General features: G+C 38.3%; 1 protein-coding gene across 1 annotated transcript in view; it reads left to right on the forward strand.

Moving 5' to 3' along the window:
- Positions 1-15,175, forward strand: part of CUNH20orf194 (chromosome unknown C20orf194 homolog) — a 103,478-nt gene that overhangs the window by 7,644 nt on the left and 80,659 nt on the right. Inside the window, exons 3-7 of the mRNA XM_006922013.3 lie at positions 1,611-1,730; positions 4,771-4,895; positions 5,646-5,742; positions 7,211-7,317; positions 13,330-13,407. Coding sequence (XP_006922075.1) covers positions 1,611-1,730; positions 4,771-4,895; positions 5,646-5,742; positions 7,211-7,317; positions 13,330-13,407 — 527 coding nt within the window. The remainder of the gene's footprint in view (positions 1-1,610; positions 1,731-4,770; positions 4,896-5,645; positions 5,743-7,210; positions 7,318-13,329; positions 13,408-15,175) is intronic.

Raw genomic sequence — 15,175 nt, forward strand, 5'->3', positions numbered from 1 at the left:
TGACGCGTTAGTTGGGAAAGAACAGGGCTGTGCTACTTTGATCTCAGCTGAGAAAGGAGTCCTTCCATAGTAGAAGTCCTTTGACACAGGCAGTCCCTAGACCCTTCTGATCTGAATGACCATTACTTTTTACTGGTCTGACCATTGACAGTCCTGTTTCCCAGGCTCCAGCCATATTTTCATTCTTGGAGCTCCTTCTGACCTAACTCCTTCCTCTTAGCCTCACATAGACAGCAGCCTCCTGCCCTTGACATGTCCCTCTTACCCAGAGCAATAGCTCTGGGCCTTCACAGATACCCAGGAATCAGATAGTATTTATGTTTATGGCATCGAAAGGTAGTAATGAAGGTAGTATTGTTTCATTTCCTTTTTACTTGTCTCTGATCTAGCTCCACTAGACTGTAAGCTGTGTGAGGGCCATTTGTAGGCATGTTTACCACACACTCCAACATCCAGCACAATGATAGGCTTTGGACCTGATAAATATTTGTGAAATGATGCTTGTCTTCATGATGCAGAACAGGGCAAATTTCCTGGAGTTGGGAAGGAGACCAAGCCCTGCACTGAGAGAAGAAGAGGGTCCTTTGGTGGAGAGTGTAGAAAGAATTCAACACACGTGCCAAAGTTAGACTCAAAAGGAAAGTTTATTAGAAAAGTGGTAACACGCCACAAAGTGTGGTCTCCTTTCAGAGGCAGAGAGTGTGAGGGACCAAGAGAGACGTGGAAAAGCAGTGAGTAGGGGGCTGAGTGTTCATGGAATTCAGTTTACCCGTCATTCTTTAGTTCTCATTTCCTTTGATATGGACATACAGTTAGGAAGGGGAAGGAGAAGAGTATGCAGCACTAATAGCCCCGGGCAGACACTTCCCAGCCTTTGATCCATAGGTACGCCATGGTTTTATCCATCGGGAATGAATGATTTTATTTGTGTAGGGCAGCCAGCTAAGGACTCTTGTCCTGCTTTTCCCTTCCACTGGAGTGGGGAAATGGGTTGTTAGTAATCCTGGCAGAAATCTTCCTTTGTTTTGTAGGTATCCTCCAGGCCTGGTTACAGGGTTGATCCACATATTGCAATCTCTGATTGTGGCTGTGGCTTGATTAACATTTTTAATTCTCTTGCCTCCTCCCTACATTATGTGGTTCTGGTCACTTGTCCTCTTCTTTACTTCTTTGACTTCGTTTCAAATCACCTTAATTCTCCTTCATTTGATCCCACATGTTTTGATAAAGGTCTCTTTGGGAAGTGAATATTTTTCTAACATCTATTCCTATTCCTACTGAAAATATTTCACATCTTTAACTAGCCATGGCAGGACTTGGATTATATTTTCTGTATCTTTCTATCCTCAAGGATTGCTCTTTGGCAGTTAATAGTTTCAGTAATCTGTGTTGTTCAACTATCTCAACTGTATAGATCTTGAATCAGCTTAAGGGTACTTGATGCTGAGGCCTGCTGCTTTCACAGAGAGTTAATTGAGTTTGATTTCTGGTACAAAACTGCTCTGTTGCCTTTTACTTAACCATCAGGATTTTGGTCAGGAGTAAACTATTGTGGCTCATTTGTTCCCCATAGTTCAGTATAGCTAATCAGAGCTGCCTTTGCCTTTCAGGAATCGATAGCCGGTACAATGAAGGCTGCAGAGAGCTGGCAAATTATCTTCTGTTTGGTTTGTACAATCAGAATACCAGTGATTTTGAGAAAACGGGGTTTTCTGAAGAAGTTCTCGATGGTAAGTATACATTAGTAAAGTCTGTGTGACAGAGGACTAGGTGATTTGCTTCTTTGGATCCTTATTTCACAGTTGTTTTATGGGACAATGATCAAATTTAAAATATCCTCAAGTCTCAGTAAATTTTTACTTTTTTATTAATGAAAAACAACACTTTTCTTTACTGATATATTGAGTAATATGCTCCTACAGGTCAACTGCTGGATATTAAGAGACCAGTGACCTGTGGTTTTCAGAATGTTTACTAGCTAAATCAGCTGTAGAGAAAAAAGTAAACATCAGTGTTTAGCTTTATATCTTCTTGATATATCTTCTAGTTTTCCTCTGAATTGCCCACTGCCTCTATGCTGGGAGGTTCAGATTATGTGCATTGTTCTGTGAAAGCACTTTCTTAACTGTGAGTCAAGGATCAGCCTGCAGGCTACTCCTACAAAGAAGACTTCGTGGATCTTCAGCTTAGGAACAAAGGCTCTTTGTTCTGTTCTGTCTTTGAGAATTGTTTCCTGTGTGACTTTAATTCAAGGCCATGCACATGACTACAATGCAGGCTTTCTGCTTATACTCCCCTTTCCTCAGCTCTGAGACACTCACCCTGTGTTGATGCTGCTGTGGGCTGATGCCCAAGAGCTATCTCTCATATCACATACTTAGCATCATGACTTGTCTGCCAGATGGATCAGGAGACACAGGAATAGACAAATCAAATTGGACAAGAGACAGACAACTCTTGTGAAGCAGCTGGGAGACGCGTGAAAGCAAACATCTGATGAAATAATCTTGCTGTGGATCTAATGCAGTGGTTTTTAACTAGTTGGTTTTATCCTCCAGGCGACGTTTGCCAATATCTGAAGACATTTTTGATTGTCACAACTAGGCAGAGTCAGTAGAGGCCAGAGATGCCATTAAACATCTTACGGAGCGCGGAACAGCACCCCACAACAAAGAATGATCTGTTTTAAACAGTAGTGCTGAGTTTGAGAAACCCTGTTCTACTGTATGTGAAACTTCTGCTGTAGTAAAATCCTTAATAATATCTATCCTTATCGATTGGTTAAAGATTTCTTTCTGATTCAGAAGTATAGAAAGAGGCTGAAATTATTCCTTCGATTATATTTTTTTCAGTTCAAATTTAGTTTCAGATTTTGAGTTAAAAAATGTTTCCTGACACTGCACAGCATCTACTGGTTTGGAAAGAATTCATCCTGGCAGCTCATTTAGAGAGTTATAAAAAGACAGATGCTTGTACCAGCCATACATTTTACTGCAACCAAGGTTGCTGAGGACATTACAGTACTGAAATTAAAGAAATAGTTTTAAATCTTCACAGGTGTGCTTTTTTGACTTATCTTTGTTTTTATCCTCTCACCAGGCACAATGTATGCTTATGAAATGAGCATTTTCTTCCAAATTAATAAATTCGTCTTTAAAATTGAAGTAGTTGGAAAACTAAGATCACCAGATTTATGCTTCTGCATTTCAGTCTCTAACTATATACAAAGAAAAGAGGCCAAGACAAAGGATTTATTTTAAAAAGAAAATTTTAAATAGTTTACATGTTCATCCAGTTCTCTTATGCTTGCTTCTTTTACCTGGCTGTGTACTCTGTTAAACTTGATTCATAGTGATGACATCAATCCTATGAGATCCCGAGAATACTTAATTAGGTTTAGCAGCTATTGTAATATTTCTTTTATTGGACTCTTTGTGGTATGTTAGACACTAGTGTAGAGTATAATCTACAGAGGAAGCCCTCAGGCTTTCCAAATGTCATCAAACTCTTCACTCCTGAGCATGCAGTCTATATATGATTCAGGGCAGGGCTCTTTTAGAGGGCCTGTGTGAGGAAGACCATCAGGTGAGAGGGAGCCCCTTTCTCACCCCCTGCCAACTTTTGACTCCAGAGCTTACCAGAGAACCAACAGTGAAGAGGCTGCTCCATGCTATGTTTCCTAGGACACCTAGGGTCTGACTGTGGAACTCAAAGTGGCTCAAAGGCCACTACCATCATGGAGCTGTATCAAGAGGCCACTCAGCTGTGTGTTCAGCTGCAGTCAGTATTCACTGGGCTTCTGTTTTTGCAGATTGTGGTCTGTCACACTGTGTTACAGTGTTGGCATTGCCCTAAACCTGCCTCAGATGTTCCCTGCCCCCATGCTTCTCTCTCACCTCTAGCCAACTTAAGCAGCTTCTCTAGCATCATCTTGTTACAGAGAGGCCTAATGGCTCTGATTTCTGAGGAGCCATGGAATGGAGCCTCTGCTTTTCTTCTGGAAGTATGACTGCTTTCTTTCTCAGTATTCAAACCGCTTTCATAGTCTTGCTCCATTCCATGGCTCTTCTGTTAGTTTATCTGGGTGTATTTGCATTATTGGGATTACTTTATTTATTTGACCCATCAACACTGATGTTTATTCCTTAAATCTGTGAGCTGTGGATCTATTTATAGAAGCCTTGTCCACCTATCTCTTTTTCCTTCCTCCCAGCCTTTCCTGTGTACAGAGTTCACCACCATACACAGTAATCCTTCCCGAAGCTGACAAAAGGCGATGTCCTCAGGCCCATGAATGCCTTGAACTAGATGAGCCAACAGCCAAAAGCTTTAGATACTGATGTCTGCAGGAAAACCAATCACTGGCCATATTTGGTGCTATTTTCCTGCCTCACTGGCTTTAGGCTGTGGAGTTTCTATTTGGAATTTATCTCTGCAGTGAAGTACATAGCTGAGTTTGGTACTGCAGATTCAACTGTGTTGCACTTTGCTAAACACCCAGAAGGCTGTTCCTTTGACTTATTCTGTGCCTGCATTGCCATCACCAGAGGGCCACGGTGGTGGGAGCATCTCATGGGGTGAGGAAATTCTTGCTGTCTACATTTGAGTGTTCCATAGTCACTTTGAAGCACATTACTTAATTAAAGAATTTTTAGTTTAGAGTTTTGTTACATTGTCTCTGAAGTAGTTTTAATGGTTTTACTATGTGGGCAGAAAACGTGTAAAGAAAATGCCTTTGAAAATCTTGTTTGAATTTTGTTTTTCTTGCAGATGTAATTATATTGATTAAATCAGACAGTGTCCATCTGTACTGTAACCCTGTAAATTATCGCTATCTCTTACCCTATGTGGCACATTGGAGAAATCTGCATTTCCACTGCATGACCGAAAATGAGGTGAGGAAGAAAAGTAAAATAGGCATTTAGAGGCTCCCTAAGAATACTGTTTCAGGCAAGTGTAGATCTGAAACAGAAAGCCCCTAAACAAATCAAATTGCAGAATGTGGTTACACCAAAAAAAAATTATTTGTTTTATTGGAACTTTTCTAATTTCATTATGAGGCCACCTTATAGATAAGTTGTATCTCTCAAGGTGACAAAAGGGACTCCAGATTGGGACCTAGTAGCAGGTTTGAGAACCTGCCTTCCTGCCCTGCTTCATCATCACCCTGTGCACATTCTCTCGGGGGACTAATGCTTGCATACCGCCCCAGGAGAATTTGATAAGCTTTATAACTTATTTGTGTTAGAATTTCTTGGTACCTGTTGCTGTTTCCCTTTGGGCCCATTTCAAGGGTTTGGCTGGAAATCACACTGGGATTTGAGATTTAGGATTTCATGGAAATTGTGGCCTGGTTAAGTGTCAAGAAGAACCTTTCTTTCTATGTGAGCATTTGGGGATTTTTGAGGATAGGTTTTATCTCTTGCGTTTAGGTCTGATCCATTCAGGGTTGATTTGTGTATGGTGTAAGGTAAGGGAATGATAGTGTTTCTGACAAGCAAACATAAAATGTTGGTTTTGGAAATGCCTCTCGGGTGCAGTCTTTTATAAATGTCATTTGAGACAACTAATAAAATGCCGAAAATATATGGAACTTTGCATGACGTTTCATCGGAGCCTGCTTTCTTTCCATTTTCCCTCTTTAGTATGAAGATGAGGAAGCTGCAGAAGAATTTAAAATTGCCAGCTTTGTGGACATGGTTAGAGACTGTAGTAGAATTGGCATTCCTTACAGCTCCCAAGGTGAGTGTGTAGCAGTGAGCCAATCTACATTTTAACCTTACTTGGATGGTGTGTGAATCACATGGCCCTACTTTCCTTTGAGTGGAAGCATTCAGTGAAGGCATTCAGCCGAGAAACACATTGATCTATTTTCACTAAAGGCAGAGGCTCAAGCAGAAAGAAATTTGGGAACTTCTCTATGTAAGCTTGAGTTCATAACAAGTTTCAGAAGAACTGATAAGCAATTTACCACAGTTGCCATCAACTCTGTACCCCTTATTGGACATAGAGTGTAGATATAGGGTCTCTTGGTAATAAGAAATAACAATTGGGTAACTGTTAAAAATATGCTGACAGGTTCAAAAATGTGTATACACCTGAAACTAATATGAAACGATAATGAATGTCAACTGTAATTGAAAAATTAGCCCATTTCTCATTTAGAAAAAAAATTGCAGCTTGCTACCAGTGTTAATTTTACGTAAAAACACACTCTTTGAGGCTGAAGCAAATCTGACTAGTTTTCAATGTGAAAATAAAATATAAAAACTGTTCTTGGAGTTATTTCTAAACAGAACTTGTCTCTAATCTCAATGTAACAGAAAGGTATACATAAAATGGATTCATCAAATAAATTTTCAGCTAGCAACTGCTCGAGAACGATGTTAACATCACGCATAGGAATGCTTTGTTTTCTAGGATTTGATGCTTTCAGCAATCGAGAATTACTATATTTTGTAAATGGAAATACCACAACTAAAAACAGAATGCTATAAACAGAATGATGTCATTCGCTTCCAAAGACTCCATATACTAGAGCAATGCAAAAATAATGATAAAAGCGAGATACCTCTTGGCAACCTTTGGAGATAAGGTTAAGACTGTAATCCACAAATTATCTTTGGGTAAATGCTGCAGCCACAAGCACGGCCGGCAAATATTCTCAGGGCAAATGGAAAACGGGTTTAAAAATAAACAAAAATGTTGTTTAAATGTTTTCTGTAAAAAAGTACAGGAAAAAAAAATCAACAAATGCTTATATCTTAAAAAAAAATTGTGCATTGAAGCTATTGTTATAAGAAAGGAGAATTTTTTATTTGGTAATTTTCCCTTGAGGAAGTAGGTTAGCCATGTTTCTTACGGGAGAGAAGCCAGGTTTGGGTCTGTTAATAATTATGTCCACTAAGTGATGCAAGTCAGATGCAATAAACCACAATTTATTTATTTATTTATTTATTAGCTTGCTTGCTTACAAAATCAGAATGTGAAAATATAGAGAAATCGGAATTTATGTAACTTGTTTATGGTTTGAATTTTTCTTGTATTTCTAGTGTTAATATCTAACCATTTATCTGCTTTAATTTTATTTTGCTAGATGAGACTATGGTAAACTTATGAGAAATGATGCCTGTCTAACCACATTAGATCAGGTTTAGACTGTTATGTCAAAGTGGTATTTGATACATGTTGTTGTATTTGATTCCTCTAGGTCACTTGCAGATATTTGATATGTTTGTAGTGGAGAAATGGCCAATTGTACAGGCCTTTGCTCTTGAGGGCATTGGAGGGGATGGATTTTTTACCATGAAATATGAGGTATGTATGCCTGGTTTTTATAAAGGGTCCACAGTGTAGGTGTGCATCATTATAACACTCTGAAAAGCTGGCAATGACCTCCCAAAGCCATCAAGCAAGTTAAAAGACTTGAAATGATAAATGGTTGCTGTTTGTGGCTAGTCCCCAAACTGAGCTGTGTTCTTTCTTCTTGGAGTTCTGTTCTCCTTTCTCATGCAAGAGCAATGAATTTTGTATAAGTACTGTGTACCAGAAGAATAAAAGGGTTAGCTTTTATGGTAAGAACAGTATATTTTATTATAGTATTATTTGTACCTAGGAGATGACCAGTAGATATTTGTTAAGTAGATTAATGAATGCATCTTGGAGAGGGGATCATCCAGAGTACATATTAGGGAGGATGGCCTGGTAGGTTAGCAGCACCACCACAGGCATCTTGGTGCCTCCCCAGGATCTCCACTGCGATCATCTGTCCCCAGCACAGGAAACCAGAGAGAGGGAGCATTGACATGCTAGAAATGGAAACATATTATTAGGGATAGAGTAAGTGGGACCTTTGAAAACAAAGCCCAGGGCTAACTCCTACCCTCCTTCGGAGAAGTAGCAGCATCCCTAGGAAATGAATGGAGGTTTGCCTGGCAGACTCTATAATGTGGAGAAACATGAGCTGTGGGGCTGAAGAGAGGCACACCACTCAGCTCCACTTTTCCTGCTCCAAAACCGCAGTATTCTCACATTGACTATAAGTAGCAGACCATCAACCAGGCTGTGGAATCAGCCTCTGATAAGAAGTAATGCTCTCTAATTTAGAAGAGTGGAGACTGGAAGGGAGGCAGGCCATAGGAGATGGGGAAAGAGAAAGCTAACATTTTTAGCAGTAATGGTAATATTTATTTTTAATTAATTGTATAAACTAGGCTTTCATGGTGTGCCTCCTATACTCCAGACACTGTTCTAGGTACTTTATATGAATCAATTTTAATTCTTACAGTAACTCTCTGAAGTGTAAGTACTGTTACCATCCCTAATTAACAGGTTAAATGAAATTTCCAAAGTCACGGAGCTAATAGCCAGTTAGTGGCAGGGCTGGGGCCCAGTCCAGAGAGTCTGGCTTCAGATTCTATGCTCCTAACTGGGCTGCCGCTAGATTAGCATTGGAAAGCAGTGCACTAGGAGGCTGCATGATTGATGCAGCCCAAATGAGGCAGGTCCCTGGCTCCTTCTTTAAGGTGTATCACACCATGAAGTCACAACCCAAAGTAATAAAATCTCTTTTGCAGAAACCTTTACAAGGCAGTATAGATCTTTATTTTAGGGTGGTGTTTTTAGGGGGTGGGATGTGCAGTGAGGAAGAAACAGCCCATATCATATAGTAAGAGCAGGTGAAGTAGAACAGGGGAGATGGGACAGGAAGGGTACAGTAGGTGGGACAGGAGGGGCAGGAGAGGTGGAATAGGATCTCAAGATCTCCTTCTACAGATCCTGCTCTCTTCAATAGCTGCTAATTTTTATTCTCTCAAATACTTCCCTTTGTCTCCATCTCATTCCTCACCACCATCCCTCACTCTCAGTTTTCTTCCTTACCCTGTCCTTCTGGATCCTTTAAGGTATGGAGCAGTTTGGCCTACTAATTGGCTCTGCCATTATATTCTCTATTCCACGCTGATTCACATATCAAGGGTCTTACAGAAAAGTTCTTGCCTCTTTTGAAAGTTCAGAGAAGGAGAACTATAGATACTTATAACTTAATTTTTTTAAACTTCTGTTTTATTGCATGGCCATACCCAGAAGAAAGTTCTAAATTTAGAGGCTGTTTTGTCCCTGATACAGTAGGTGCCAGCATGAGAAAGGAAGCCAGACCTACATAGCATTTACTTGGTATTTAGGCTGAGCCAAACTGAGTTACGATAGAGAACTCTTTCCTTCTGGGAAGCAGTACAGGGAAGTTCCTCTGTTAGGACTTTCCTGCCTCCAGCTTCTTTCTTCTTCCCTACCTGCTGGAACTGTGACCTAGAAATGTAAATTTACATCAACTAGCTCCCCACCAGGAGATTTCTAATAGCAAACTTCTGAATAATGAAAGTAACCATAAAGCAAGCATTCATTCACCTTTTTTTTATGGGCAAACATAAAATCTTCGTATTGAAAGCTAGAATAAGACTTATGAAAAGATTAAAAAAATATATGAGACCATAGCATATTTGATGCCGAAATAGATCAACTTGCTTTTAAAAAAGATTTTCCAGGAAATAAAATAAAAATTGAGAAAAATACTTCTTTTGTATTTTTCAGAACAGAGTTTGTAAAAATAGAAATGAGATATGGCAGGTAGAGCAAGCAGATTAAAAAGGGAGATGGGTGACATATAAGGAAAGATTGTAATAAGCCTCATTTAAAAAGAAATCAAATTTAATACCTCTATAAAATCTAATCAGTTGACACTTGAAAAGCTGTTCCAGAATATAGAAGAAGGGGCCAAATAGATTAGATCAATGAGGAAAGAGAAGTTAAAATAGGGGCTAAAGAATGGAAATTGGTGATATTGAAAGTGAAAGAATTTATTGAAAGTTATTATGTAATAGTTAGTGCCTCCCTCCCCTCACCATCCCCTAAGTGACAGGCAACCAGACAATTACCAATTGCCATTTCTACCCTAGGAAAAAACAAGGAACCGGGTGTGTGGGTAGGAGTTCTCCAAAGAAAAAGTATGACAAAACAAAGAGAACTCATTGGCTAGTGTAGCCTTTGTTGCCTGAGAGTAGGGCTCTCTACATTTTGACATTTAGAATATAAGTGGGTAGAGATCCTGAAATAACAGCCTCCTGCCTGTCTGTTCTCCCTAAAAATGCTTCCTGGTAGTTGACAAGCTCTGCTGAGCCCATAAAGCTTCCAATGAGCCTTTCCATTTGAAAATAAAAGCAGGCCACCAAAGATCACTGGATGCTTGATTAAATACCTATAACTTAAAAATACAAAGATTAAAAGAAAAAAAGAACTGATTGAATACGACCTAAATATAATTTAATATATAGAGGAATACTTAAAATACAAAGCTCTCCTTAGGATGCTCAGAGAAATGTAAGATTTTTGGCAACCATAGAACAAGTGTTGTGATAAATAAAGATAAGGAAAATAATAGTTATGGAAAATTATAATTTATAAAATCAGTAGAGGAGTTGGAAAGTCAAGTTAGGAAAATCTCTAAAAATGTAGAATAATAAAATTAAAGAGATAGAAATTTTGAAAAAAAGTTATGGAGAACTGAGCCAAGAAGTCTGATATCCAATAAGTAAAAGTTCCAGAAAGATAGAGCGGAAATATCAGAAGAGAGGAAACTTTTTTTTAAAAAAAGAATAAAATATTTCTAGTGATAAAAAGAAGTAAAAACACTTTTTTAAATAAAATCACTTAGCAGCTGTGAATGGGAAGAAAAAAACTTAAATCTGTCTGCCTTTTTTTGAACACGGAAGATTAAAGAATATCATAAAAAGCTTCCAGGAAGAAAAATATAAGTCACCTATAAGACAACAGGAACCGGATTTCTCTCCTCCAGACAAAATATGTGAAGCAGTAGTTTCAAGACACTAGACATCAGGCAATGAGGAATACTGATTCTTTGAAAGATAGAACAAACAAGATGAGTCCTATGAATGCCCTAGCTTACTACTTAAAGAATATTTGCAGGCCATGACTGGGGCGGGGGGAGGGGTCGGGTGCGCAGGGGAAGGTGGAGGTACCCAGATGGATCCCAGTGCACTTTCTGAGTTGAGGGAATGCAGCTGAGAGTCTGTTGAGACCAAGGAAGCTAGAGTAATAAAAAGGAGGGAACTGCCCAGAGACAGAACTCCCAAGATCTGCCAAGATTCCCCTGCCCCGCACCCATCCCAAGTATTTAGCAGAATATTGATCAGTGCATTCATGCATGAGGTAACTACCAAAAGTGGAGGGGAAAAAAATCTGAAAGTATTCAAGAACAGTGCCTGATGCATGCTAAGAGCTGTGAGTGCCTGGTTCTCACCAGTTAGACTGGAAAAACAAATAATTCACTTTGCATTGTTTAGAGTCCTCAGGAAGGTTTTGTCTCGGTAGTGGAGAATAATCAACCTTAGACTGAGCACTGCTCTAGACCTTCTGAACAGATCATAAAAACAAGACCCGAAAGGATCAAACTGCAAGTTACTTAACTGCATCCCAGAACAAAGCACAAAAATATTTATAGGAATACAAAGATACCCAGCACCCAACAAGACAAAGCACAATGTGTGGGATCCAAAGATTATCGGGTTTAACAAAGAAGCAAGAAAACATGACTGATAACGTAATCAGTCAATCAAAATTGACCTAGAATTGACAGAAATATTAGAAGTAGCCAACAAGAATATTAAAAACTGTTATTCCAGCTGTATTCCACATGTTCAAGAAGCTAGAGGATGGGGGAGGGGTTAAAAAAAGCTGGAGGAAAGATTGAACATGCTAGACAAAATATAAATACCCAAATTGAACTTCTAGAGATTAAAATTGCCCTGTCTAAAATGAAAAATATGCTGCATGGGATTAATAGCAGAATAGGCATTGCAGAGGAAAAGAATAGTGAATTTGAAGTGATAGCAATAGAAACGATCCAAAAAGAAGCACAGAGAGAATGAAGAATCCAAAGGAATAAAGGAGCATCAGTGACTGATAAATCAGCTATGAAGACAGAATAAAGAGATTTTAATACTCAGAAAAATTTTGCTTCCCATTAATCCTTTCTTAGAAAGTTATTGGAGGATGTGTTTCAGTAGTCAAGGGAGTTAACTAAGAAAGAGGAGATAAGTGAGCCATGGAACCAGATCCATCATCTGAGAGCTCCAGGATGACAGCAAAGAGAACTCTCAGAGTAAAAATAGTAGTTGGTCAGCAAGCTTACTTACATAACAGCCAGAGCAGGTGAAGTAAGAAGCAAAAGAATTGATAGATTATCTGATATGTTTAAACCAGTGTTCATAATTGGGATGATTTTGCTGACCCCACCCCCAAGACATTTAGCAGTGTTTGGAAATACTTTTGGTTTGCCTGTGCGGGAGTGGGGATGCAGCTGCTGCTTAAGCCCCCCTACAATGCATGGATAGCCCCTCACAACAAAGAAATATCTGGCCTAAAATTATAATAGAGTTGCTGTTGAGAAACCCTAGTGTAAGCATACTAGCAAATTGGGGCATTTATAAAAAAAACTTAAGGATTGATATTTTTTTTAATTACACAAGTAAAAAAAGTGAAGCTGTTGGTAGCTCTAGGAAGAAGAAAATTTAAGAAAGCAAATAGTGTATTATGTACTTGGCCTGTAATAAATAATATATATATGGCTTTAATATTATAAATAGTAATTACTGGTGTAACCGAAAACATCGTATTATGATATTAGATGATGTTAGGATGTGTGTGCATGTAGATAAAAAGTGTGGGAATGGGGATGGGCCTAAGAGCTACATCTTTGCTGTAAGTTGATATTTAATTCTAAATTCATAAATCAAGAAATAGTTAGAAATAGATGTATATTACAATAAAATAGGGAGGTAATTACCAGAAGAAAATGTTAAAAGACTTCTAAGTGGTTGCCTCTGAGGAGTGAGACTAGTGAAGGTTCATGAAAGGTTAGGGGATTAAAATATTTTTATTACAAGCCTTTAGTACTGTTTGATTTTTTAAAACCATGGGCATGTATTATTTTAATTAAATTGTATTTTATATAAAGGCAAAAAAGTTTTTTATATATGCATGTATGTATGTGTATGTGTGTGTGTATGTATAGAAATATATATATTTCCATCATTGAAGATATTCAAAATGTACCAGTGTTTCTGAAAAGATAATTTCTTTGAATGGGACAGCATTTATTAATTGTATAGGTTCTAATATAATTGATGAAAAATTGATTTTTTTATTGTAATCACTGAGTTTTCACCAAAATTGTCATTTCTGAATGTCAGTAAATTAGATCGCCCTGATGATATTGATTCTCAATTATTTCAATTTTTTGCCCTTGTGTTGCAGTTGCAGGATGTGAGTTTGAGTCTATGGAATGTCTACAGCAAGATGGATCCTATGTCTCTGGAGAATTTGCTTTCAGAAGTAAGGATCCAAACTCTTTAACTTACAAATATTACAGCCAGCTCAATTATCCACTAATGGTATTTAAGTTGAAGAAATGCTACTCCTCCCCCATGACTAGCCTGGATATATTTTAGTTTGCTTTGGTCAAAGAATTGGGCAGTTTCTTTTCTGATTGTTACCTTGAACTCCTTGTCGGTGGAAGGGGACCTGGAAAAGCAATGCTACCTCTTCCACTCTGAGGAAACCTCATCTGAGGACCAAGGCCACTTGCCTTGGGCTGGACTTCAGAAAAATAATACAGAGGGTGTCTTTTTGCACTCTCTCTGGCATGAAAAGATAAAAAGATGAGGTATGGCTCAAGGGAATCAAGGATTAGATCAAAGGTCTGCAAACTTTTTCTGTAAAAGGCTAGATAGTACTATTTTAGGCTTTGTGCTCCCTGCTACTTAATGATGCTGTTGCAGCCTGAAAGCAGAGCTGAAGACAATGAATTAAACAAATGGGTGTGTCTGTGTTCCAAGGAAACTGTTTATAAAAATATGTGGCCTGCTCAATAGGCTGTAATTTGCCAACTTCTGGATTAGAGGGTCGGGCATTAATTTTCATTTGAACTTTGAAGGAAAAAATCAGGATGGGCAGAGTGATTTGCAATGAGAAGCAACAAACAAAACTAAGGAATAGTACTTTGGTTAAATAGCTCAATAGTGTCTCTTAGTGGTCATGGGTAGATATACATTAAAAAAGAACAGCTTGTAGCTTTTTATTGAAATTAACTATCATATTAAGACCCAACAAAAATAACTTATAAAATGAAAATTATGTACCAGTCTCACAAATATTAATACCTGTATTTTAAGTAAAATATTAACAAATAGAACCCAGAACCATGTTAAAAGAATGTATTATGATGAAGTAGGGTTTATTAAGTGTTCAGTATTTGCTTTAATATCAGGAAACCTATAATATAATCACCATACTAATCTTTCTTCTTGGAGCCATTTATGATGACTCTATAGATGCCAAAAAGGCATTTAATAAAATCAAACATTCATTCTGTTTAAATGTTTCTAATAAAATGGAAGTCTAAAAGAAAAATAAAACCTGAACTTTTTGTTTTTCAAAAAGACATTGTTGTCATTTGCCTCCTCCTCCTCTTTCTCCTCCTCCCCCATGACTAGCCTAGTTCTGTGAAAATGCAAAAATATACATTGAGTATAAAAAGAATGATAAAGAAAATTTAACTTAACCACAGATAAGGAAAAGATAAGTAGTTTAGGAATTTCTGCAAGTGTCTGTGACCTGTGTCCCACTTGCTTGCAGTGCCCTGAATGTGAAGGAAGCTGCAGGTCACACTGGAAGCTAGACATAGCATTGTAGCTTTGAGAACATTGCAAGCATCTCTGGAGGCAGTGGAGAGGGACCACTTAAGAGAACATCTTTAATTGCGCCTGGAGCAACAGTGACATTATGCAACTGAAGAAGCAAGGGTGATAATCACCCTGGGCTAGAGAATGTCCTGCTTTTCTGACTACTCATGAGCTTGGTATTCTTCGATGATACCATGAAGGAAGTGGAAGGAAGCCCTTTTAATGTCTGATACTGGATTTCTCATATATCTGGAAGAGTGAAGACTCAGAGCCGAATTTAATTTTATTTAGAAATAATAAAGTAAGATGAATTTCTCGTACCAAAATGTGGTTGAACACATTTATACTCACCACACTATGGAGAGCTCTTACAGATCAATAAGAAAAATACAGTAATGAGAACTGGGAGACAGCAGGAA

The sequence above is a fragment of the Pteropus alecto genome, unplaced genomic scaffold, assembly GCF_000325575.1.
Source record: "Pteropus alecto unplaced genomic scaffold, ASM32557v1 scaffold45, whole genome shotgun sequence".
Classification (NCBI taxonomy): Eukaryota; Metazoa; Chordata; class Mammalia; order Chiroptera; family Pteropodidae; genus Pteropus; species Pteropus alecto.